Source organism: Leptodactylus fuscus, chromosome 10, assembly GCF_031893055.1.
Source record: "Leptodactylus fuscus isolate aLepFus1 chromosome 10, aLepFus1.hap2, whole genome shotgun sequence".
NCBI lineage: Eukaryota > Metazoa > Chordata > Amphibia > Anura > Leptodactylidae > Leptodactylus > Leptodactylus fuscus.
This window is the reverse complement of record NC_134274.1, coordinates 19,751,167-19,776,510: the sequence shown is the minus strand read 5'-3', so window position 1 is coordinate 19,776,510 and position 25,344 is coordinate 19,751,167. Positions and strand designations below refer to the sequence as shown.

General features: G+C 43.8%; 1 protein-coding gene across 1 annotated transcript; it reads right to left on the bottom strand.

The window, feature by feature from the left end:
* Positions 1–642: 642 nt before the first annotated feature.
* On the bottom strand, positions 643–24,526 carry LOC142183609 (uncharacterized). The gene is made up of 10 exons (XM_075258750.1): positions 24,195–24,526; positions 10,662–10,737; positions 9,618–9,749; positions 9,411–9,534; positions 8,241–8,301; positions 7,650–7,696; positions 7,479–7,554; positions 6,628–6,714; positions 2,583–4,319; positions 643–1,668 (listed from the first exon to the last, which is right to left on the bottom strand). The coding sequence occupies exons 1-10, from the start codon at positions 24,221–24,223 to the stop codon at positions 1,464–1,466; spliced, it is 2,574 nt and encodes an 857-aa protein (XP_075114851.1). The 5' UTR covers positions 24,224–24,526; the 3' UTR covers positions 643–1,463.
* Between the last annotated feature and the right edge of the window lie 818 nt (positions 24,527–25,344).

The following is a 25,344-nucleotide window of genomic DNA, read 5'->3' as shown; positions in this document are numbered from 1 at the left end:
ATGCACAGCCCATTTAAGCCTAAAGAAAGGTAAGGAGGAGCAGACAAAACGCAGAGACATAACATGTAGCGCTGTAGCTTGAAAGTCAGGACATTTTCTCCCCACAAAACTGGGTTAGGAAGTAAAATATCCAGTTCTGGGGAAATTAGATCCTTACCTATCCATCTGCCCTCTATCAGTCTGGATACTTCCTTCCTTCTCCCCTTTCCATACACTTCAATGAGCTGAGCTTATCTCTGTGCACAGACACAAGAATACATATTTCATTCAGAGACTGTGATTAGTGCAGGGGCAGGTGGAGGGAAAGGGAAAGAAGCATTTTTATTTACTAAATTTACTAAAATATATTATAAATGTTTGCTATTACCAATAATAATATTAAAAAAAAATAAAGTTTTAATAGTTTATCTATGCTTTAAGAGGATGTTCATTGTGAAACATGGTAATACTAAAACACGATTATCCTGCATACTTTCCAACACATTACTTTTAGCTTACCGTGTCTTGTTCCAAATGAACATTAGCGACCAATATTGTCCAAGTCAGTCTCCTAAAAACATGCAGTCAAAATAACATGAAAGATGATCAAGGCTTTCCTAGAGTCCATTACTCTCTATTGTAACAATGCAGCTTATAGGAGATTGGTGGCATACCCTAGCAATATGTCACCAATGTGGATGAGGCGACAAACAGAAAATACACAATAAAACACTACGCACATAGGAAACACAACACAGCTGCACAGTTTAATAATTGATAACATAGGACAGCGAAAAGAGCATTGAAATACGGGACATTCTGCGGTACAGATTCCATCTTCTCAAACGAAAATTCTACGTTTTTTTAAAAAAGGGAAATGTATACATGACGCAAAAGGTCTCATTATAGGGATTATTTTGGATTAGAAGAACATAGCAGCTTTCTTTCAATAACAGTGCCACCCCTGTCCAAAGGTTGTATGTGGTACCGCAGGTACTGTTCTATGGACAGTTTCTGAAAGGACACAGCCATGTTTTTCTAATTCAGTACAGCTCCTTTTACAGACTTGTGCTCTCTATTACATACTACAGAAACCGTGATATCTTGCACTGTAAAAAGTATTCAAGGAAATGCAGCCTCCGTATTTCAGTGTTTGCAGTTCAGGGACATCCGGATCATGGGAAAAATGGCTTCCTGCGTTGTGTGACGGCAGTGGTGTAATGGGAAACAAAATTAATTTCGGATTGTAGCATCCTTATAAGACAATTCTTGAATCAATATCTTTTTGGTTATTTTATAACCCCCAACTATCTGACACCATTACCGGTAAAAAAACAAAACAAAAAACTACCCTATGGAAGAAAGGAGTTGAAAAAAGATCAAAGGTAACGCCATGTCTGTGACACATTTTACAAGAAGTTACGAGAAATCTTTACAACTACTGACACACATTGCCGATATAGAAAATGATTAGATTGACAATTTCAGTTGAATCGGCTTCTTGGTGGGAAGCGGCCGGCATCCTGTGATGGAGGTAACATATCCCGGGGATCTCTGATGTCATTTCTAGGCAGGCCCCTGGCCATCTCTGCAGGTTGTCCTGGTTTCATAAGGGAAGGATACGGAGCAAATCTGTTGGCTCCCCTAAGTGATTCTTCAGAAGGGTTTATCTTTCTTCCTTCAAAAGGTCTAAGGATGGAAAATATGACAAAAATAAGACTACATAGATATATAAGATAAAAAGGAAACAATATGAGGGTAGACTATCTTCCGGAAATCTAGATCAATATAGGGATTAGATAGATAGATAGATAGATAGATAGGAGATAGATAGATAGATAGATAGATAGATAGATAGATAGATAGATAGATAGATGTAAATGTAATATAGACAATATAGAATAAGGTACTCCCCACCATGAGTGGCTACCATGCACAAGTGGGCTTCTGATGTGGGGCCGAGTTTGCAGCAGAATCCACCCGGAGTGACAGCCGAGGGAATTCCGTTATGCATCCATGTCTATGGGGTCTTCCAATTCATTCTGTTTCTGAAGACAGGGAGCGGGATATGACCTACTCTATAATCATCTGTGTCATTGGAGCAGAATGGATCGGAGGACCCCATAGACATGAAGGCATCACGGACTGCACTGATATGACACTCCAAGTTTCCATCCATGTGCATTCCACTGCTAACTCTATCCCACATCAGAAGCACTCCTTTGTGTCCATGGGACCTAACCTAAATTTAATAATGGACTCTCTCTGGCATCTCCAGGCATACGTTCAATGGCGTCAACAAAGCAATCCCTATATGGGGCTCACAATCTACATTAAAAAAAAAAGTTAGTAAAGGGGTTGGGTCACTTAGGACACTTAGCGCCTATCAATAGGACAGTGGAGGAGGATCACTGACTTGGCATCTCAGTGATCAGGAGAACATCCCCCACCATATATCCCAAAAGAATTATACATAAATTATTTAATAAAATGATATAACCGTATTAATAAAATGAGCCTGTAGGGGCTGAAAAACACTAAAATATTACAGAAGAAATGAATTATTTTACAGAAAGTATGACTTATAAGAAAAAAGTGTTCACCTTGAGTCATTCATGAATTCTCTCTGCTTGCTCACTGGAAATTCTGAATCATGTGAATACATCCTTTCATTCATGGAACCCTCCATAGCTCGGGGATCTCTTGGGTGCATTGGTTCATTCATGGACTCCTGCCTGGTACGCACATCCCTCTGGTACATTATTTCATTCATGAGCCCCTCAATCGCTCGAGTATCTCTTAGGGGCACACGTTCATAGGCGGCCCCTTCTCTTGAATGCATTTGATCATTCATGGACCCCTCCATTGCTCGGTCAACTCTTGAATGCATTCTTGAATTCAAGGGTCCCTCCATGGATCTGGCATCTCTGGTAGTCATCATTTCATTTACTGGACGATTCAAGGCTCTTGAATCTCTTGGGGGTATTCGATCATTCATAGAATTTTCCATCCCTTGTGCTTCCCTAGGGTTCGCCCTATCATTCAAAGGGAGGTCCATGAGTCTTGCAACTCTTGTCGGCATCCGCTCACTTGCTGAAGCCTCCATTTGTCTTGGATCCCTAGCGTACATTCTGTTATTCATTGAGCCTTCCATGAGCTGGGCCTCCCTGGACGGCGGCATCCTCTCAGCTGGTCCACCCATGGGTCTTTCATCCATTGTATTTCTCATACTCTGGGGATCTCTTTGGGAAAATCTTTCTTGTGCAGAACCTTCCATAAATCTTCCATCCCTTGGATTCATTCTGTCATGCATTGGGCCTTCCATGACTCGCCTATCCCTTGGGTTCATCATATCATTCACAGCCTCACCCAGAGGTTGTATACCCCTGGCATTCATTCTACTGTTCATAGGACCTTCTAGGGCTCTTGCATTTCTTGGGTTCATCATATCATTCACCGCCTCACCTAGAGCTTGGGTATTCCTGACATTCATTCTGCTGTTCATGGGACCTTCTAGGCTTCTTGCATTTCTTGGGTTCATCATATCATTCCCTGGTTCAACGAGAGGTTGCATACTCCTGGCATTCATTCGACTGTTCATAGGACCTTCTAGGGTTCTTGCATTTCTTGGGCGCATCCTTTCATTAAAAGGACCTTTGAATGAATCGGCCATCATTTCCCTCTCTCTGGGATCAAACCTTTGATCTTCACTTTCCATACCCTGAAACTCCTGACGACGCAATCTCTCTCTAAAGTCTAAATCACTACTTAATGGACGAATTCTACGCTCAGGTTCGTTGTCGTCATATTGAGCACTGTTCATTTTTCCTGGTGGGTATGAAGGTCCACGATAAGGTGGTTCGTTATAGTCAGAATAGCCTTGCACTGGGCTTTGCTGTCCCCTCATTCTATCGTCATAACCCATCTGCTCTTGTGGCATTCCACGTAGCCTCTGCCCATCTCTGGGTCCATAATTATCTCGAGGATCCATAAGATGTCTTGGGTCGGAACCATGAAAGCTCCGTCTATTTTCCATTTCAGGGTTGAATCTTCCTTCTGGATTAAAATCAACTGCTCTCCGCCGAAACCGTTCTGACATACTGGAAGGTAAATCTCGACCACGAAAATCAAGATCGTCATTCATATCCCCGAGTGGTAGTCCTCTCCCTCTAAATTCAGACCTTGGGTTGAAATAATCTCTGCCATCATCTTGATAATCATCTGACCTAGATCTCATAAGTGGTAATGGCCTTCGATCACGAGCATCAAAATCTGCATGCTCGTGTCCTGGAATGAGCTCAAGTAATGGCTTGATGGTCTCGTCTTTTACCCCTCGTTCCCTACAAAAAAAATAAATAAATAAAATGATTACATATATTCAAATCTGTAGGCTACTTAAAGGGGTTGTGCCACTATGGACACTTATCCCCTTATCCACAGAATGGGAGCCTGGTGATCAGGAGGTCGGGGCATCAAACGTTTCCCTATGGCCTCCTTGTTAGTGTGCTTGCATGACCAGGCTCCATTCATTTCTATGGGGCTGCCGGACCTGCAAACTTCAGCAGCACCTGCAGCCCCATAGTAGTGAAAAGAGAGCCGCTCAAGCAAATGAACTAACACTCCATTGACAAGGAAGACTTAGGGAAACTATTGGTCCCCCGGAGTCCTGATAACTAAGGAACCCAGCGAGCAGGCCCTATCCACAGGCCATGGGATAAGTGTCCATAGTGGCACAAGCCCTTTACTCCAATGAAGCCTTTCTATGATGTTTATAATTAGAAGTGTAACGGTCTTGTGTGGACCATATTGGTAGCAGATATGACAACATATTACAGCTATAGCTCCATACTACTTAAAGGGAGTCTGTCAACACAAAATTGAGATATAAAGTAATCACAGTGCTTTGTACGGCTTGTCAGCGCAGTTTACAATGATGTATTTCTTATTCAAGACTGCTGCTATATTCTTGTAAAAAAATATCCCTATGAAAAATGAGCAGAAAGGGCATTTGAGGTGTTGCTTGTCATCATGGGCTCTACTATCTGCTGCTGCTAACGGCTACTCCGCTCCGCTCCCTAACTGTACTGTGCATGTCTCATGATGTCATACGACTCCCATTTAAAGCCCGCTTCCTTCACTTCCAGGTGCAGTGTATCATCATCAGACATGTGTAGTACAGACCATGGGCAGAGCTGAGCAGCAGCAAATAGTAAGGCCCATTGATGAAAAGCAATGCCCCTAAAGCCCATTAGTATAACGCAAAACCACAAACACTTTTCTGCTCATTTGCAAATGGATAAAAGTACAAGAATGGAGCAGCGGTCCTGAACAAGCAATACATCATTATAAACTGTGCTGTCAGCCCTACAAGGTACTGCGATTAGTTTATACCTACATTTTGTGCTGACAGACTCCCTCAAAATGATCAAGCAGATGAGGTCTGACCCTCAGATAAAGTGTGTTTTATTTGACTTTGTTTCGCTTTTGGTAAATACATTAATAACCAGTTTTAGACACTTTTAGCAGAAAGGCTAGCAGTGCATTAAACATTAGCAGGGAGATCTGTCCCGTATATGCTTAGACCAGCTTTTAGTCAGCTTACTTTGATCAATAATTTTACGACACTATCATTTTTGTCACATTGTGGTGCATTCAACCTGTACCCCCCATTTTCTAAGCATTCACACTCACATGTCTAGCAAGTGGAAAAAATTTTGCCCAAACTAAATGCGCAACATTGGACCAAAGATGTGTCATCTTTATGCCAATGAATAGTTATAATCATAATCAGGGTCACTGAAAGTACCATTCCAATTGGTTAAGTTACACCCTTGTTCTAAGTGTACAAATAAAGAGGCTTCGTCATTTGCCATCATCCCCAGTGGGAATTTTGCTGGGTACCACACTTGCTGGTGGACTCTGCTATTACTCCTAGTGATATCATTGACTGGCTACACAAGACTTTGACTACCCCTAGTGGTTAGCATTAGCATTGCTGAGACTGGGATCACAATACTGATGCTTAAAGGGGTTGTTCAGGCTAAAATTTTATCTTTTAACAAACAAACACATTCCCTGATGCCTCTGTGTCTCTCAGAATAGTCCAGTCCTGCAGCTCTGTTGTATTACAGGCCGAAGTCCCTGCTGCAAATGACTGGTGAGGCTTATCAGCGGCCTAAGGAAGGGACTTGGGGTCGTTGCAACCTGTGACATCACCAGTTCTCTTCCTGTGGCCGCCGATTGGCCTCAACAATTATATGACCACTGAGGCCAATCAGCGCCCTCAGTGGGATGGACATGGGATGTCACAGCTGGCGAAGAATTCCACTACAAGAAGCTGAGCAGAAGGACCGGACCGCTCAGGAAGGACACCCGAGCAACAGGGACAGGAATGTATGGGTTTTTTTTTTTTGCACCTACCCCAGCCTAATTAAAATATAATATTTTAGCCTGGACAACCCCTTTAAGACAAGGTCATCAATATCACATTCGTAGGGACCTGAATCCTGGCATGCCCAGCCATCAACAATTTTAAGGGCTGTGGGAGCGGGGTGACCTTCTTATTGCTTACACCAGTCTGTATGGCAAGAAGCAAACTGCTGCCAGTAACATAGACTGAGTCTTTTACCAAAGCTTGTAGACACTCACCTGGACAGATTTTCTGGTGCATAATAGGTTCCAGTATCCCAGGCTCTTTTTTCTTCAAGGGTTGGAGGCAAGTCTATGCCAACATTACTAACAGAAACAAAAACAAAAATCATTCAGAACGTCATAAAATGCTACAAAACAAAGCAATAAAATAACTGCCTATGGCGTGCTCTGTCATTGTGCCATCCATTCTTTCACATGGCTCCATGCACACAACAGTTTATTAGCATGGGTATGTGAGCCTTGAGGCAAAACTCAGGGCAGGTCCTATTCTTGTCCGTTTTGTGGTCCAGGCTCATTCACTGAAATGTATGGGTCTGTCGAGGGCATGGACGACACGCAGATACCATACATGTGCTATACATGCCGTTGTCTCATGGGCCCCTATAGCTACACATTTGCATTCAAGAAGCCTTTATGATCAGGCCTTGTTTTTGACGTAAATGGATTTCGAGCACTATGATAATGATGATCGACAGGAACCCGGTACCTATCACTCCTACAATCAGCTGTTAGCATATGGATGAGCGTTGCGGCCTCTTCACTGCGTACCAAATACAAGTAGCATATACCGGGTCTGGTTAGTTTAACAGTTCAGTCCCATTCATTTAACAAAGACTGAGATTCAAACAAGCCAGGTAACTCAAGAACATGATGTCATAGGCCTGTGAAGTGAAAGCGGCACTCACCCAGCCGCTTCTATCTGGCAACTGTCAAGGCGTATCTATGGCACGAAATGATCATGTCCTGAGATGCTACAATTAGACCTACAGTATATACTAGGAATATCGCCAAATCTGTGACAGAGTCTCATTAACAAGTGCAGAGTAAAACAAAGTCATGTTCGATACCTTCGAGAAGGTCCTTTCACAATATCCTCAATGTAGACTGTTCCTTCGATTGGGTGTCCTCGAGCCTGAGCAAATGCTTTAAAGGGAATTATAAAAAAATATATTTATAAATTATTGGAATTAAACAAACACACTCACATACAGTATAGACAAAGATTCCTATAGACTTACCAGACAGTGCATGCAACGGCCTCCATAGATCAACATCAATCAGGTACCTAATTGTAACAAGAGGGAAATCGTATGAAGTATAAAGTCCTGAAAGTCCTTAAAGTCCAATTTTTAAAAATTTTATTGCAAGTGATGGGTTAATAAATTGACCCATATACCTTTAGCAGTTATGGGAATGATTTCTGGGCGTCTCTGGTTGTAAGGGAATGAGCTGAGCTGTGATACCAAGCACAGCCACTATACAAATGTTTGGCACTGTGGTTGGTGAGTACTGAAGAGGCTGCAGAGATCACCCGAAAACTGCAGTCTCTTCAATCAACTCATTCGCCTCGGTGTGTGACCCCTTCCAATCTTTAACTGATGCTCTTATCCTAAGGACATGCCATCAATTTATCCTGGTAAACCCCTTTTAAGGCCACATAAAAGACGTAATAAATGCTGTGCTCAGCGGACATGTTTACACCAAGCAATGACCACGAACCAATATGACCATGAACCAATGTAGGATCGTTCAGCCGATCATGGCTCCATTTAATGGGCTTCTAGCTAACAAACTACAGACTTTTGCTGACAGCAACGCATTTACCTTACCTGCATATGAGATATCCCGTCCTGTTGATGCCAGTTGTGCAGTGAACACCTATGAGTTTATCTAAAGGGACACAAAAAAAAGGATTTAAGAGCGATTCTGGTAACAGAAGGGAGCAGAAGCCATGCATTTCTATCCATTGTGGGTATACTCTATGCCACTACTTTCCTCTAATCCTAAATGCCTTGATTTACACACATTATCCAGAGACCATGTTTGGGACTTATACAGATTTTTCATAAAAACTCCCTAATAATTCCAATAACAACCAATTTTCACCGACGTCTCACCTTACCGAATCTTCTTGCACAATTCGTCCTGTTCTTACCCGCACTCTCTGCCTTTACAGCACACAATACACTCAATTGCTGAAATCAATAGGAACCTACAGAAGCGTATTGTGCACAGCATCCATTACAACCACAGGTCACATGACTCCTCTGCAATGCAGGCGAGATGCTTGAGCCATGCTAAGAACTGCGCTTCATTGTCATTTCAAGATGTACCGCAGCAGTTACAGCTCCATTTGCAAATGAAATAAGGAATGCAAGTAATGTTCATCGTCGTACAGTCACATTGAAGCGACCTTCAGTTATAAAACAGCTTTTCATAAATGAATAGTACAGGTGAATATAAGAAACTGTATAATATTATCTTATTAAAGAAATCTGTTTCCTTCTCCACTTAGGCTCTGTTACTTTATACATATAAGTCTATGGAGAAGGGACAGGGGGGCTGCAGCTGCTAAACCCTGCTACACTACCAGTATTAACACCGCTATCTTTCGACAAAAAGGCTCTACCACTCCACAGAATGAGGCAATAAATCAATCACTAGTCTGACCCCTCTCCATAGACTTCTGTGTTTGAGATGAATATAGAGACTAGAGATCAGCGAACACTGTTCGGATCAGCCGATCCGAACAGCACGCTCCCATAGAAATGAATGGAAGCACCTGTGACGCCAGCCGGCCGCCGGCAAAGTCAGCGTCACAGGTGCTTCCATTCATTTCTATGGGAGCGTGCTGTTCGGATCGGCTGATCCGAACAGTGTTCGCTCATCTCTAATAGAGACGCATTCTATATTAACTTAGTGTAGATGAGGAGAAAGCAACGTAATATGGGTAGCATCCCAAGTATTTTGGTCCAACATTTCAGCACTAATATGCTTACCACTATCAGAATTGGCAGCCAAAAACTTATAGACGACCCTCTTGAACTGATGGATGGTGGCATCATCGGGAATTTTTAGGCCTGCTGTGTGCAGTTTCACATACTGCACACTTTTCGGTAAATCCTTTACAAAAGGAGAACATACATTAGTATCACAGTGGAGATTCTTATACTGCGCTCCGCAGATGCAAAAACAGTTCCTCTTACCTTAGTGGTGTAGTAACGCTCGGTGTTCGTCAAGTCTATGATAAGTCCCAGTTCCTCATTTTGGGAACGGATTGCGGCAATTAAATCTTTTGGGGTGAACTTCTGATTCTGTGTTACACGTTGATTAGTGACCTGTAAGAAAGACGTATGACATGTATGACTCTGTATAGGCCATGCCACGCCTTACAGGGTAAACATGCAGAACATACAACGTTACATAGTAAAAGACGCAACGTAAAGTTCCTGGGACCTAAAAAGACTATAATGGGACCCCTACCTACCTGCTGCCGTTTAGAATAGTAGGATAACTAGGATAGGAGCCAGCTAAAACATTGTCAATATGCAAATGATCAGTAAGGACCTGCAGATGGTTTAGCATCCTACACAGACCTAATATGTTCCCTTTAAAGAGGACCTTTCATCAGATCGGGCACATGCAGTTCTATATACTGCTGGAAAGCTAACAGTGCGCTGAATTCAGTGCACTATCGGCTTTCCCGATCTGTGCCCCAGGTAAAGCGCTATGGGTCCCAGTACTGTAGTGCTTTACAGTCAGAAGGGCGTTTCTGACACTTAGCCAGGGATGCCCTTCTGCCCAGCAGCGCCTATTGCGCTGTGCTCTAAGACTGGGGAGGAACGCCCCCTCCCCTCCTGATAATACTCGTCTATGGACGAGCACTGTGAGCAGAAGGAGGGGGCGTTCCTCCCCGCTCACACTGTGCAGTGCGATAGGCGCTGCTGGACAGAAGGGCGTCCCTGGCTAACTGTCAGAAACGCCCTTCTGACACTAAAGCGCTACGGTACCAGGACCGATAGCGCTTTACCCAGGACACAGATCGGGAAAGCCGATAGTGTGCTGAATTCAGCGCACTGTCAGCTTTCCAGCAGTATATAGAACTGCCTGTGCCCGATCTGATGAAAGGTCCTCTTTAAATTCTTCATCATATTTTACTGTAACTTGTAGACCACAAAAAGAATAAGCTTTTCCAAAATATACAATGTACATGATCCTCTTCATCCGCTCATTAATCTGTTCATTCTTACCCCTTTAAGTGGTACTTTGAAGGCAATAAATCGAGACCCCGGCACCCGCTGTCCAACTGCTTTCAAATGGCGCCATCTGCCGAAATAAAAGTGCGGATTTAGCATTCCAAATATATATTTTTGTAATTATAAATCGAGTAGTACACGACAAACTCCCTATTATCACTGGTCTCCCTACTTAAAGGTCATTTACAAACTCCCCAAGCATACTGAACGTCCACCATTGTGTTACAGAGCACATTACAGCGATAAATGTTACGTCACGTTTGTAGAGTTGGAGAAAAATAACTGACGTCTTATGCAAATTAAGTAGTTGGTGCACTGGGGGCGGGGCTTCAGCTCTGAATACTAAGACCTCTACCCACCACATGCTGTGCCACCACGTGTGGCATCACCCAACCTACTTCAGAGCAACCATGACTGAAGACCTGCCCCCAGTGCACCCATTGCCTCATTTTACAGAAGTGACATACAGAAGAGGTATGATGTTTTTGACGGTAATGTTGTGGCAGCAATTTAATAGGTTTAGGAGAGGTGACAAATTCCCTTTAACATGTTAAAGGGCTTGTCTGGGCTTAATTTTTTTATGGCGTATCCTCAGGATAGTTCATAAATACCTGACGGGTAGGAGGCCGACACCTGGACCGATCATCTATACGGAGCTGCTCCCACCCTGTACACAATCCAGTGACGGAAGTAGTGGACGGGCACAGCACGGTTACTGCAGCTCAGATCTTATTGAAGTCAATGGGAACTGAGGCTGGTCTTACACGACCGTATTGAACGTACGGCCCGCAAGTTGCTGATCGGCAACATAGACTCCGCAGATGTCCGTGTCCTGCTGAACTCGCCCATAGAGTTCTATGGGCGAGTCCGTGCAGTGCCGCAATTCACGGCCATTACGGACATGTCCTATAAATTGCGGACCACGGTTGCGGCCCGGCCACACCACGGATAAAATATCCGGTGGTATAAGAAGCCACATTGAATATAATGTGTCCGCAATTGAAAACCCTCAATTGCGGACCATTTGCGGACTTGCATTACGGCCATGTAAGTCCAGCCTGAGCTGCAATGAAGACCCCCTATCAATCAAGCCATAAAAAAACCAATTAACCCCTTTTAACTATATCACTGGCTTATCAACTCCATTACATAGCAGTTATTGAAAGAGATAAATGACATTATGGCTAGTGCAAGGCCCATGAGCATTTGGAGAACACCAAAGAGACGTGATAGACCACCGCCTCTGACCCCGCAGTAGCCATGACACTGCCTCTGGAGTGTTCCTTCAAGACGTGAAATGTATTTGACTTGTAACCTTGTTCCACTCATTTCCCTCCCCTCACCCATAGTAAGTTAATGTAAGAGAGTGCTGCTATCCATCATCACCGGTGCACGGCGGTTTTATCAGGACATGCCAGCCAACCAATTACGGCTCTTAGCAATCCCATCAACAAATGGAAGTAGCGGAATTTATCAAAAGCGATGACAGCTCTGAAGGAATATACTTGCCTAGATGTCACACTGCTAGCACAATCCGATATTGTATGGGTATGGGTACATTCACACTGTGCTTGTAATGCGCACCGACATATACCTCCAAGAAGCATACAGTGGTCTAGGTTAGACATAGGCTCCCATACCAAAAACAGTATTCCCCATGGTATATATAACTTTACTGAATATCTCTGTACAGGATAGCATACCCAAAGACTCTAGTCTATACAGAAATAAAGGTATAACCGACATATACCAGCCTGACAGAGGCCAAAAATACACAAAACTGAAGCCTACGTGTGCAATACACATATACACCAGGAGCTCTCTATGTGCATGTGCCAAATGTACAATGTAGTGATTCAATGTCTGTGTGTTTGTATGGAGAGCCACCATTTAGTTGGAGAGACATCTTTGATTTACTACTTAAAGGGAGTCTATAAGCAGAACACAAAATATCACACCAGTCCCACAGATAGATAGGTTAGGGTCAGCTCAACCAAATGGTGCTCTCCACGTGTGAATTTTTTTGCTTGCGTTGCGAGATATTGGTTTTCTTTTTCAACATGAAAATAAGCTCTTTGGAGCAAAGAGAGTTCATTTACATATTGACAAAGAGCAGTATGTTGGCAATGAAGAAAGTGATTCTCAAAGGAAGCCCTAACCTATCTGTGGGGCCGAGTTCATAGATATGCTGGTGACCCTAACCTATCTATCTGCAGGAATGGGGTGATATGCTGGTTCTGGTGACACTAACCTATCCATCTGCAGGACTGAGTTAATATGCTGGGTTCAGGTGACCCTAACCTATCTATCTGCAGGAATAGGGTGATATGCTGGTTCTGGTGACACTAACCTATCTATCTGCAGGGCTGGGGTGATATGCTGGTTCTGGTGACACTAACCTATCTATCTGCAGGGCTGGTTCTGGGGACACTAACCTATCTATCTGCAGGGCTGGGATGATATGCTGGTTCTAGAGACACTAACCTATCTATCTGCAGGGCTGAGTTGATATGGTGACACTAACCTATCTATCTGCAGGGTTGGGGTGATATACTGGTTCTGGTGACACTAACCTATCTATCTGCAGGGCTGGTTCTGGTGACACTAACCTATCTATCTGCAGGGCTGGTTCTGGAGACACTAACCTATCTATCTGCAGGGCTGGTTCTGGAGACACTAACCTATCTATCTGCAGGGCTGAGTTGATATGGTGACACTAACCTATCTATCTGCAGGGCTGGGGTGATATACTGGTTCTGGTGACACTAACCTATCTATCTGCAGGGCTGGGGTGATATACTGGTTCTGGTGACACTAACCTATCTATCTGCAGGGCTGGTTCTGGGGACACTAACCTATCTATCTGCAGGGCTGAGTTGATATTCTGGGCTCTGGGGACAAACCACCCACATCTATGAATACAAGCAACCATTACAGAGCTCCATTAATTAACGCAAACTATAAGAGAAGAATATCCATGTATTAAAATTATGCTTGACTGGTGATAAATTCGGCAAATGGGCAGACCAAGGAAGTTCCATGTTCCTGGGAGACCCTTGGGCAAGCATTATCCAGCTGAAAAATGCCAGTTGGAAATCCTGCCATGACAGGCAACACATATGGCCAGAGAAGGTCCTGCACATATAACCGAGATGTTTGTATCACTACTAGGAGTGACGGACTGTTGTTTTCACTAACACGTCCCATCATTTCTGAAGGTCTTCATCAAAGCTGGTCACCTTCTACCTCTTCTCTTGCCATTAATCATCTTTCTCAGTGAGTCGAGTCTTCCCATAAGAGATGGCTCCAGTCTGGACATGAGTGTCAAACAAAATTGGGCTGATGTGGTCAAGGATCTACTTGATTAACTTTCGCTGATGTCCAACAGTCAAAAAAAAGTCTTCACCAAGAACACTATTGAAAAGCATGGGCCGGCGTCTTCTACTCTTCATCCATACATAAACGCAAAGAGCCACAGAATTCTGAATTTAGTTCTGCAAAATCTTCTATTAGATTTTTAATTTTTGCATTTATTATACACAGGTCTAAAATATGTTGGGTTTGAATCATCCAATGGTTTGTTAAAGGGGTTTTCTTGGCTACAAATGTGCAAGACGTATCCCAAGTGTAAGCCATCAATTTTAGCTCAGTGGGGAACCAACAACTGGTATTTCCACCAATCATCTGTTCTCAGGTGGTACACTGAGAATGGAGCAGGAAGCAGACAGCTCCATTCTCTATGTGGTGGTTGAACTGAGTCACTGCAGCTTAACTCCTATCTAAGTGATTGAGAACCGTTCTGATGTAATTTGATTTGAGCACTACACAGAGAACTTATTCTTGTGATTGGTGAAGGTCCCAGCTGTAAGACCCTCAGAAACTAGACACTATTCAACTATACAGTGTACAGATAGGCGGTTTTATATATGGCTAGAAAGCTGACAGTACACTGAATCCAGCACACAGTCAGCCATGCTGTTTTTCCCTCTTGTTGCAGTTATTATTGCTGAAATAACAGCATCCCTCCCCTGTCCAAGGGGCAGGCCTAAACAGCTCAGACTCCCATTGGGTGGTGAAGAACGCCCTCCCTGACCGAACTCTTCCATAGCATTGTACTATTGGGGGGGACAACATTGCTCACAGCCCTGTAATGACTATTAGTAATTTTCACGTTTCTGATTAGATTACGGACACTTACTCTCTATCCACAGGACTAGGAATAAGCGTTAGTTCACTCAGGGCCTGACTATTATGTCCCCCATTATGACCAATGTTCCATTCATTACAATGGGGCTGCCAGGACTGAAATCTCGCAGGATAGGGGATAAGTGTCCATAACAAGACAACCCCTTTAACCACTTCCGGACCGCCCATAGACTATATACGTCCGGGAAGTGGTTGCCTTGTTCTGACAGGACGTGCCTGTACGTCCAGTCAGAACACAGCTATTGCACAAGATCATGCAATTGATGAAACTAGGAGCCGGCTGTAACTTCAGCCGGAGCTCCCAGAGAGATGGCAGGGAAGGTCTATTCCCGTTCCTGCCTTCTCGATCGCTGTGTATTAAAACATATTCGAAAGTAAAAAACAACATAAAAATAAAGCCCTATGTGTCCCCGAAAAAAGACGCAGAAATTAATTGAATGAGACGCATGAGAAAAATGTTACAGCCCTCTAAACCACACATACAAAATAAACCGAAAATGTGTCTGGTCCTGGACCACAAATTGGCCCGGTACTGAAGTGGTTAACTTATGTGTATGGCAAACTCAATGATATTTAAGGCACAAAATAACGCACAGTGCATGGGGGAGGAGCAATGGTTTGTATGATCCCCCCCCCCTTATATATTGCGCATTATGATATGGGCACATGGCCCCATTTACATGGGGAGAGGTGTTCTGAACAGCAAACTTATGTTTATGACCATATAAACAATCACATCAACCAAAAAAAAAAAAATAGGAACTACCCACTTATGTTTGTTGGTCACATGGCCATGCTACAATTCAGCCCCCTTAAAAAGATTTTTTGCCATTAAAATCTGTTTTCCTATTCATTCATGGTCTTGTTGCTGGTCACATGACATAGCCAAGGACCAGAATGGAGTGGATACCTCACAAATACAGCCACTGGTAATACCCGGCCCTAGAATTTACACCATGAACAAGCCTGAATATACAAGTTTGCGGAAGTGGAATTCTGCTAATTTCGTTAGGCAACATATAAAAACAAAACCAAACGCAAATGAAATATATAAACATTTTATTAACAAAAACTATACAGATTTCACATGGTTGAGTACGAAATAGAATTCAACAATAATGTTAGGCAACTGTGTAGCTCGCCCTTTGTAGAATGATGGCATTGCTAGATCAATACAATATCAGATAGCAGATTAGGGTATGTTCACATTGTAGGATTTTGTGCTGAATTTGAGACTCAAAAATAAGCACAAGTTCTACCCTCATCCTGCTTCCAGTTTTTCTTAATGGGAGACCGGTAGAAGTAGGATGCTGAGAAAAACAGAAGCAAATAAACTCCCTGCTCAATACTGCCACGCATTTCACGACCGCACAGAGACTGCCGCGTGAGATTCTCCACTGATAATCCCCATTCATCTGGGGCTAAGAGGCAAGTCAAAGTCATGGTGGTGCAGGAAGAGCGGAAATGGAAGGGGAAATTCCTCTTCCATTTCCACCATGTGAACACATTCTCATGGTTCAAGTGGTTGTATCATTTACCCTCTATCCACATGATAGGCGATAAGTATCTGATCAGTGGTAGTCCACTATGGGACCCCTCCCAACACAAGATAGGGAGCCCTGAGCTCTTCCCAGTTGGAATGGAGCTAAGGTAGCACAGGTTCACTGCCACAAGTAGGTAAGTACAGTACTTGGCTACCTCCTGAAATCCTTGAGTTGAAATTGGGCAGTGGTCACCTCTCTATTTTAATGTCATGTCCTGTAGATTGGGAAGAAGTTTTTGTGGCATAAACCTTTTGATACTTTAAAGGGGTATTCCCATAACTCTTGTTCTGCAGCCTGCGTGCTCTCTTCACTTCCTGGATTTCTCGGCACATTGGTGGGCGGGTTCTCACTTGCTCTGCTATGTTTGCAGTCAGTAATGAGGGATTTGTTGTAAATGCATTACCACAGTATAAAGCTGATGTGGAAACTGATGTAGCAGAGCTGGATTTGAGTCAGCTTGCATTACATACAGAAGTAATGGACTCCTTATCTCAGCCCTTATCAGCCAAATTCAATTAAACCGGCTGATAAGTGGAAAGCTGAAGATAGACAGCAAAGTAATCCCAGAGCTCTCACCTCCCCTATCTGAGGAGCTCCTTTGCTTGTCAGCCCCTCCCTCCCCCCCTGAGAGCAGGCAGTAACTTGGGAAATGAGCAGATAAGCCCAGTGGCCATAGAAACGCAGTGTCAACAATTTAGTGAATAAATTAAGATAGCAACAAAGCAGTTTTGATAAAGCAATGTATTTAGGAAAAGTCTTAAATCCACATAAACTAGCAGTATAGATAGGATGCTTTTCATGGGACAACCCCTTTTAATCCTACTTCATACAGCTTTCTAGAAATTTTAAGGGATGGGGAGGACTAGAACTGTACACAAACTTCTTTGCCAACACGAACTTGGAGAGCACGGACCTTAGTTTGGTGGACCAAAATTGCAGCATTGGAGACAAAGCGGAGAGGCAGCGACACATTTGTGACTCTTTATTTGAAGACTGTTTGCCCTTTGGATATATTCCGTAAATGGCTGAATCCTCTAGTGAATATGAAGAATGTGAGAGATGTGTAAAAGGTGCCCGTACACAGCAGACTAAAGTTGTCTAAAATGGACGATTTCAACCACAAAAAAAAGAAAAATCTGGTATTTTACTGGCAACAATCTTTGTGTGAAATTTTCATCCATTGGTCAGGCCAATGTCAATTCAATGAATAGTCATTTACGGATAGAAGATCTTAAAGAATTGTTTGCTCTTTGCCCGGTATCATTGGACAATCCCAATATTCCCAGTGTGTCTGACTAATGGCCGATATGGACTAAAATCTATACGGCTGCATCTAAGAAACGATTGTTTATTCAACCATCAGCCTACTTCTAGCTCTTCTGTATGACTGCCTTAAAGGGATTATGAGGGTTTTACTCTTTATAATCTACCCAAAGCATTGTACGTGACCGACGACTACAGCGCTCTTCCATTAACCTGCATGGGACAGAACTGCGATATCCAGACACGGCCAATACAAAGTGTACAGCACTGTGCTCTGAGCTGGTACAGTCTGTGGCTGGCTACAATTTGCGGCTGATCAGTGGAGAAGCCAGTGGTGTTCAAGCAATGGTATGTGAATCAGAGCCACTGGCATATACTGAATGCTGTGAAGTCAGCACTCAGCATCCGGAGCAGAGAGGAAGTGGGGAGCAGTGTGGTGAGTACAGAACTTAGCACACCAGTCACTCCCCGCTGCACCTCTTAATGCAATGAGCACCTTCATCAGTGCTGAGTAAAGCATTCATTGCACTTATAAAGTAGCGCACCCACAGGTGCTCAGAGAAAGCATGGAGCAGCGTGTTAAGTAGCTAGCTTCTCAAGCGTGGGAGCCATTATAATCATAATTTACTTATTGTTGGTGTCAGACTGTTGGGCCTCGATGATCTTAAGAACAAGGCCCTATTTCTCATATAAATATATAGTGGCAAGTTGTGTATGTATGCCGCCAATCTATTCTTTATAGGACTACAAGAAATAGGCAAGCTCGGTACAATAATCTAAGTCTCAGTCCCTCACAGGAAAGACAAAACCCATTCTTGGGCCAATGGGGGTCCTAGACTTTGGATCCTCACTGATTGGTAAATTAAGGCCAATCACGTGGATAGGCCATAATGTATTATAGGGGCACAAAGCAGAGATTTTCAGCTATAAAAGAAGATATACATTACAGCCCTCTGTACAATCTAGCCTTAGATTCAGCCATGTCAGGTGATCCCATCTTGCCTCAACTCAACTGGTATTAAGGAGAAGATGGGGGCACTGGGAGAAAGAATAGACCACTCTCCCATCCGTTGAGCACATGTGTGCATGAGACGGGGCCCGTGGCTGAATGGCACATGGATTTACTTCAGCGAGTCCGGGCCACATAATGGACAGGAACACGACCTGTCCTGAGCTTTCTTCCAGGCTCTCAGCCCGATGATACTACACAGTTATGTGTATGGGGCCATACAATCTCATCAGTTGAGCCTAACTGTATTTGACTCTTGCCCATGAATCAGAAAGTATATTGTAGCTGCTTTCCAATTGCCATATATAGAGGTTATTTCTGGACAAAGATGAACAGCTACTCATCTAGTCACTCCGCTAAAAAGGAGGTTCTCAATCTGTGGTAGACGTACCACATGAGGTATCAAGGCCCAAGAACCACTGCCACCAAAGTTGAACACCGCACAAGACGTCATCCTTACTTTAGCAGTGCGATGTTCGACCATTCTAATCCCCATAGGACTACTGAGGGGGGTATTACGTAATTGCTGACATGTGATCACTAGTTTAGGGGGTACTCTGATGGAACTTTTTCTCACTATGCCGTCTTATCGGCCCATTTGTTGATGCTATGAGCCACATTTACCAGCATTTAGATCAAAGCAAGAAAGACGCATCATATATCCCACACAGTTCACATTTTACACTGCCCCTTCCTAAACTTCAGTGTAAAATTTGCATTCTCTTCTCTAAAACCAGCTGTTGCGAGCTACAGTAATGGGAACAATAAGTATCACGTCAAGTGTCTAAGATTTCTGCAAAATGATATGTAGAAAAGACATCGGAGCCCATTGTTTGCCACTTTTTTAACTGATAGGGCAAAGCGCCGACTCCTACACTCTGGTGTAAGCACAACCTGTGCGGCCTCGGCCTATAAGCAGATTGTTGGTCCTTCTAGCTTGGGGGATTTTATGGGTATGTAGGTAAAGGCATAAGTTTCGCAAACTTTTACATTAAGTAGTATGACTTCTGCTTCTGTCACACTTTTAGCCACCAGTATCAAAATTTGATTAATTTTTTTTTTAATGAAAAACTACATTTGATACAAAACTGCATGACGGCTACTGAATGTGTAAGAATTGAGTGTCATTTTGGCAGTGTACCAGGTGTCTACTTTCAGAAATTATGAATATGGGATAGAGTGGTATGAAAGGTTAACGAGTATTTTTTATATTGTTTTTTGGCTGTATGTACAGAATGCTATATATTTTCTACTGAAACACTTTTAGATCTGTAGCCAGGTAAAATGTGTGATCGTCATTTTGTATTTCTTATTAAAATGCCCGAAAAACCTGAACAGGAAAGAGTTAGGGCTAGCTCACACGTGATTACGTGTGTGCATATTCCGTCACGGCAGCCGGTGCAGTGCATAAAATCCCGTTGCGGCTTTCTGCTCCGGATTAGGCCCAAATGAATGGACCTAGTCTGGAGGGTGCTGTCGCGAGGCAGACACAGAGGCTGATTCAGCCGCGGAATCCAACTGAAGAAAGGGCAGCTCGTTTCTTTTTTGTTGCCGCTAGCGGAAAAAAAGAACGCTAGCGGTCTACATAGACCTCCATTATGAGGGGGCGGATTATGACGTGGATTCAGCACCAAAATCTGCCCCCTCTTTCCCCGTGTGAACGGGGCCTTAAAGGGGATAACCAACTTATTGAAATTAATGGGCTGTCCTTAAGGGCTAGATCACACGGGGACAAGGATTTTTTCTGTTGCCGTTTATGGATGTGAACCTAGTAGTGAAGAAGGTCATCAATATCATTTGTTTCCAAAGAAAACCCATTAAAATAGGCCATGGATTTTAGATAAGTGGGGTCTTAGGCTGGTCTTACACGGCCGTAATGATTTTACGGTCCGCAAGTTGCTGATCAGCAACATAGACACCGCAGATGCCCATAAACTGCCGCACTCGCCCATAGAGTTCTATGGGTGAGACCGTGCAGTGCCGCAATTCATGGCCATTACAGACATGTTCTATAAATTGCGGACCACGGTTGTGGCCACACCACGGATAAAATATCCGGTGGTGTAAGAGGCCGCATTGAATATAATGTGTCCACAAATGAAAACCCTCAATTGCGGATCATTTGCAGACTTACATCCGTGTCAGACCAGCCTTAATTTTAGCTTCTCTGCACATCAGCAGCTTTGAAGGGACAAACCACTTCTTGTGGTTTAATTCGGACCCCCCACAAGTCTTTAGTAAATGGTCTATCTCAAAGGGGTTTTCCACCCCCAAATTGAATTTTCATACTGATGACCCACCCACAGGATAGGTTATGAAGCATGTGATCTGCCAGGACCCGACACATTGTTCTAGCAGCCTTTGGGTCATGTAAGGAGCCCTGTCCACTGCATACCACCAGTAACGGCGCACCTCATTAGAATAGTAGCGGCGCTGCACGCACTGCCTGTCTATTACCAATTTCTGGTACATGGAGGCACTGCTAGAGCAGCAGATCTGTGTGGGATCCGGGTGACAGACCACAACAGAGACTTTTTTTGTGGACAGGTCATCAGTGTGAAAATACTTTCCGAGGTTGGAAAACCCCTTTAATTATGGGCCATCAATTTGATAACTCCTCTAAATCCACAGGACTTCTTTCTGATCTGGAAAAACTTGCTGTGTAAAGAAAGGAAACAGATCATCCCTGACAGTGAACCATTTAGATCCCAGTGATGCATCATAAGGACTACGGTGCAGGTCAATGAGACGCATTAAAAGGCAGATTTCAAGTGTTTTTCGCGCCGGAATCAAATGTGATAAATATACTGAAAACCACAAAAAAAAAAAAAAAAAAAAAAAAGGTGAACATACCCTAATGACTTCTCAATGTATTGCTTCACCAAGCACACAAGACAATCCATGAGAAAGGTCGGACATTGCACATCCACATTGAACATTTGACGGCGAAATGTTGACTGGTCATTGGGTGTAGGGAACGTAGTTTGTACATAGGGTGTAGTTTCATCAAACTTCTTACAAAATACGGTAAACTTCTCGTCAGCGCAGAGATATCACTGAAAAGTTCTACGCAAATTACACGGATTACGCTACAAACAATAGCTATCCTCTATCCAAATGGAGATCTGATCGCCTACACCTCCACGATCCGTGAAATGGACGCAGAAGCGGCCCCCATAAATTCACAAGGGTGGCAAAGCACCCCCGGACGGTTCCCAACCAATCTACCCTATGGATAGAGGATAACTTTTTTGGTGACCTAATATCTTTAAGAGCTGAAAACTGAAACCTGGCCTTCACGGCTAAGTGACATCTTTTAATACGATTCACTCCTACAAAGCAAGTAGCCACAATTGGCAATCAAATCCAATGTACCGTCAACGTACAGCAAGACAACCATCCACAACCAAGCGGGGGCGAACAACGCCATTATACACCACATGTGTAAAACAACACCCCAAACAGGTAACCTCAAAGAATGGAGTGAAGAAATGTAACCAGGGGCCATACATGATGTCCGCCAAGCTTTAGGACCACACAAGCCATCTGTTTCTAACATGGGCCCCGAAAAACATACAAACTTACCTAATACCTATTTCCATGTATGGATTACATACCTTCACGAGACTTGTCAACATTCAGTAACATACAGTTGGTTTCCGCTTCTTTCCCCGATAGGTATCGCTATAATGCGAGCGTCTGCAATCCTCAGACACTTATATATAGCTCAACTTATGGGGAAAACACTGGGTCACTTAAAAATTCCTTAAAATTTGACACAGTCTACATGGTTACACATGGATCTGCAGCGCTTCAAGTAATGCAAAATGAGGAACGGGTCTCTTTCCTACTAAGCAGTACGTCAAGATGGCCGAGGATGCGGTGACAATATGGCTGATGTGAGCGATAATATGTATACTGATAATCCGTGTCTGTGATCCATTCCACAGACCAGGCCTAGGAGCGAGCAGATATACTGTATACTATGTGTTAGGTGATGTTCACACGACGTTATTACAGCTTGTTGCTCTCATCCGTCATTAAACGGACATTAAAAAGGATCTTTCCCATCCGCTGGCACTGACGGTTACGGTTGTATACGCCACTGGAAAGCTTAGACCAGCGTTTGGGCTTCCGTTCGGGGATCCCCCAAAAGGAAACCTATATGCATTAAAAAGCAGACCCCAGGAAACCTGCGGACCCCATAGACTATAATGGTGTGTGCACAAAAGCAGATGAGCAGCACTCTTAAACAGTAGTAAAGTGAGGGATACAGAACCCATGACTAGAATTAGGGCCACTATCATGGCTAGGATCACAGACATAATAAATAAATTATGTTTTGGAGCAATACGGTGGCCCTGTGGTTAGCACTGTAACCTTGCAGCGCTGGAGTCCTGGGTTCGAATCCCCCGCCAGGAACAACATCTACAAGGAGTTTGTATGTTCTCTTCGTATTTGCGTGGACTTCCTCCCATTCTATAAAGACATACTGATAGGAAGAAAAATAATGTATATTGTGATGTGGGTCTTACAATCTACATTAAAAAAAAAAATTATGTTTTAATGATTTTTTTTTTTTTTATGTATAATGTCAGCCACATATAGAGATCACAATGTACATTTATTTCCCTATCAGTATGTCTTCGTAGAATGGGAGGAAATCCACACAAACACGGGGAGAACATACAAACTCCTTTGCAGATGATGTTCCTGGCGGGATTCAAATTCAGGACTCCAGTGCTGCAAGGCTGCAGTGCAAACCAGTGAGGCACCGTGTTGTCCCATGTTTGAATAATTTTACACAATTATTAACCCCTTCCTGCCACAAGTGATTTTCCCGTTTCACTCCCCGCCTTACAACCTCCATAACTTTCTTATTTCTTCCGTTCGCAGAGCCATAGGAGGGTTCTACATTCGAATTTTAATATTCTCTACAAACGTGGAACAAAAATTGCCACAGAAATGAATGAGATGCATTTTTTGAGGCAAATTTTACCTCAAAAACATCTGTGTGAACATCGCCTAAGAGGCCTGAATCTTTCGAGGTTCCATAGAATAAAATACAATTACATTGCGGTCTATGGGACTTGTGTTACATAACATGTCTACAGCTAGCACATGACCATGGCCGGGTGTATAGAGCTATCCGCTGTCAGGGCATGCTGGGAGCTGTAGTTCAGGCCAGTGGACAGAGCACAGGTTTGGGTATTACTAGTAGATGCGTGTCCTGAAGTCTATGACACAGATTATCAGTATTATAGAGCATGGTTCACACGGACCATACCACCTCATGCGGCCATCTTAGCTATGTACTGCACATGCTCATACTTACCTCTATGGCTACAGATACCTACCTCTTGGGGACAGGTGCTAACCCAGCTCCCCCCACAGTGATGGTACAGCCCTGCTGAGGGCATGCTGACACCTGTAGTTCTACAGGCTGACTACATCGGCCGGCCAGCAGATCAATGTGTAACATCATGGCGGACTGGCCATACTCACCTCTCCGGGATGCTGTTCTTCTTCACCATGGTAGCAACAGATCGCGCTCTTGGGAGCCTCAACCTCCCCCTTCGATTTATATCGGATGCGACAATGGACGACGGTTATATCCTGCCAAAGCCAACGCGTAAAGTCTAGTGCGTAGTTGTCCCCTGATCCCTACAGACAAGCTCAGGGCAGGAGGGCCTAGCTATAACGATGAGGAAACGTCTTCCTGACAGTTACACGGGGCAACAGGCTGGGAGTGCGGGCAAACACCGGCAGCTATGGGCGCACTGACCGACGGCAGGCAGCGGCACCTCAGGAAAGGCGGAGAAGCAGGCCTTCCGATGACGTCATGGACGGGGAAGGGCGCTAGCGTGCTCACTGCGCATGCGTACGGAAATGGCGTACGTGATTAGCGTAAGAGAGAAAACACTGCAGTGTGTACGCAGAGATGTAGAACACAGCTGGAAAACCGGAGTAGCAACCGATCACATTCACCTATCATTTTTAATGGCCCTTTGGAGACTTATTGGTTGCCATGGGCTAATGTTCCTCTATAAAGGGGTTGCCCAGGAATTGCCACCGATATCCATTTGGGCGCGCTCTGTGCCTTCACTGTTCACATTTGGACCCCCTCAAATCTATAATATTAATGGCCAAGACTCAAGCTAGGCCATCCACACCAGAACCCAAATAACCCGTCCCAACATCTGCCGTAATAGCATGGCGGATGCCAGGTCTGTAAAGATGGCGGCCACTCTGCTGCAGAGCAGGCGCCATAACTACCTGGTCTCTGCTGTAATATACAGAGGAGACCCGGAGGTGAAGCCTAGTTCATTCTGATCGCGGCCATTCACACTGAACTGTAAGTATTAGATATGTATTACTTTAAGCCTCCATATACTATCAACATATGTTCGGAGCACCCCTTTAGGCCAGGACCCCACGTGGCATATACACTACGGTTTGACCGTGGCGGAAACGACGTGGCAAAATAACTGCAACGTTTTACAGTCCCTGCAAAGTGGATGGGAATTCTAGCTAATCCCACACGTTGCAGAAAAATAACGTGCATTGGAAATCACAGCATGTCACTTTTACTTATGGAAATTCTATTAAGGTATAATGAAATGGCGGTGCTGCTGCCATGGGTTTTCCCACAGTG

Excerpts from the sequence above, each read along its gene's own strand:
- LOC142183609 (XM_075258750.1), bottom strand. The coding sequence starts at position 24,223 with ATGGTGAAGAAGAACAGCATCCCGGAGAG. Across the intron at positions 9,750-10,661 it reads TCAAAGTACCACTTAAAGGG|GTCACTAATCAACGTGTAAC; the intron begins GTAAGAATGAAC and ends TCTTTCTTACAG. Across the intron at positions 7,697-8,240 it reads ACGGGATATCTCATATGCAG|GTACCTGATTGATGTTGATC; the intron begins GTAAGGTAAATG and ends TGTTACAATTAG.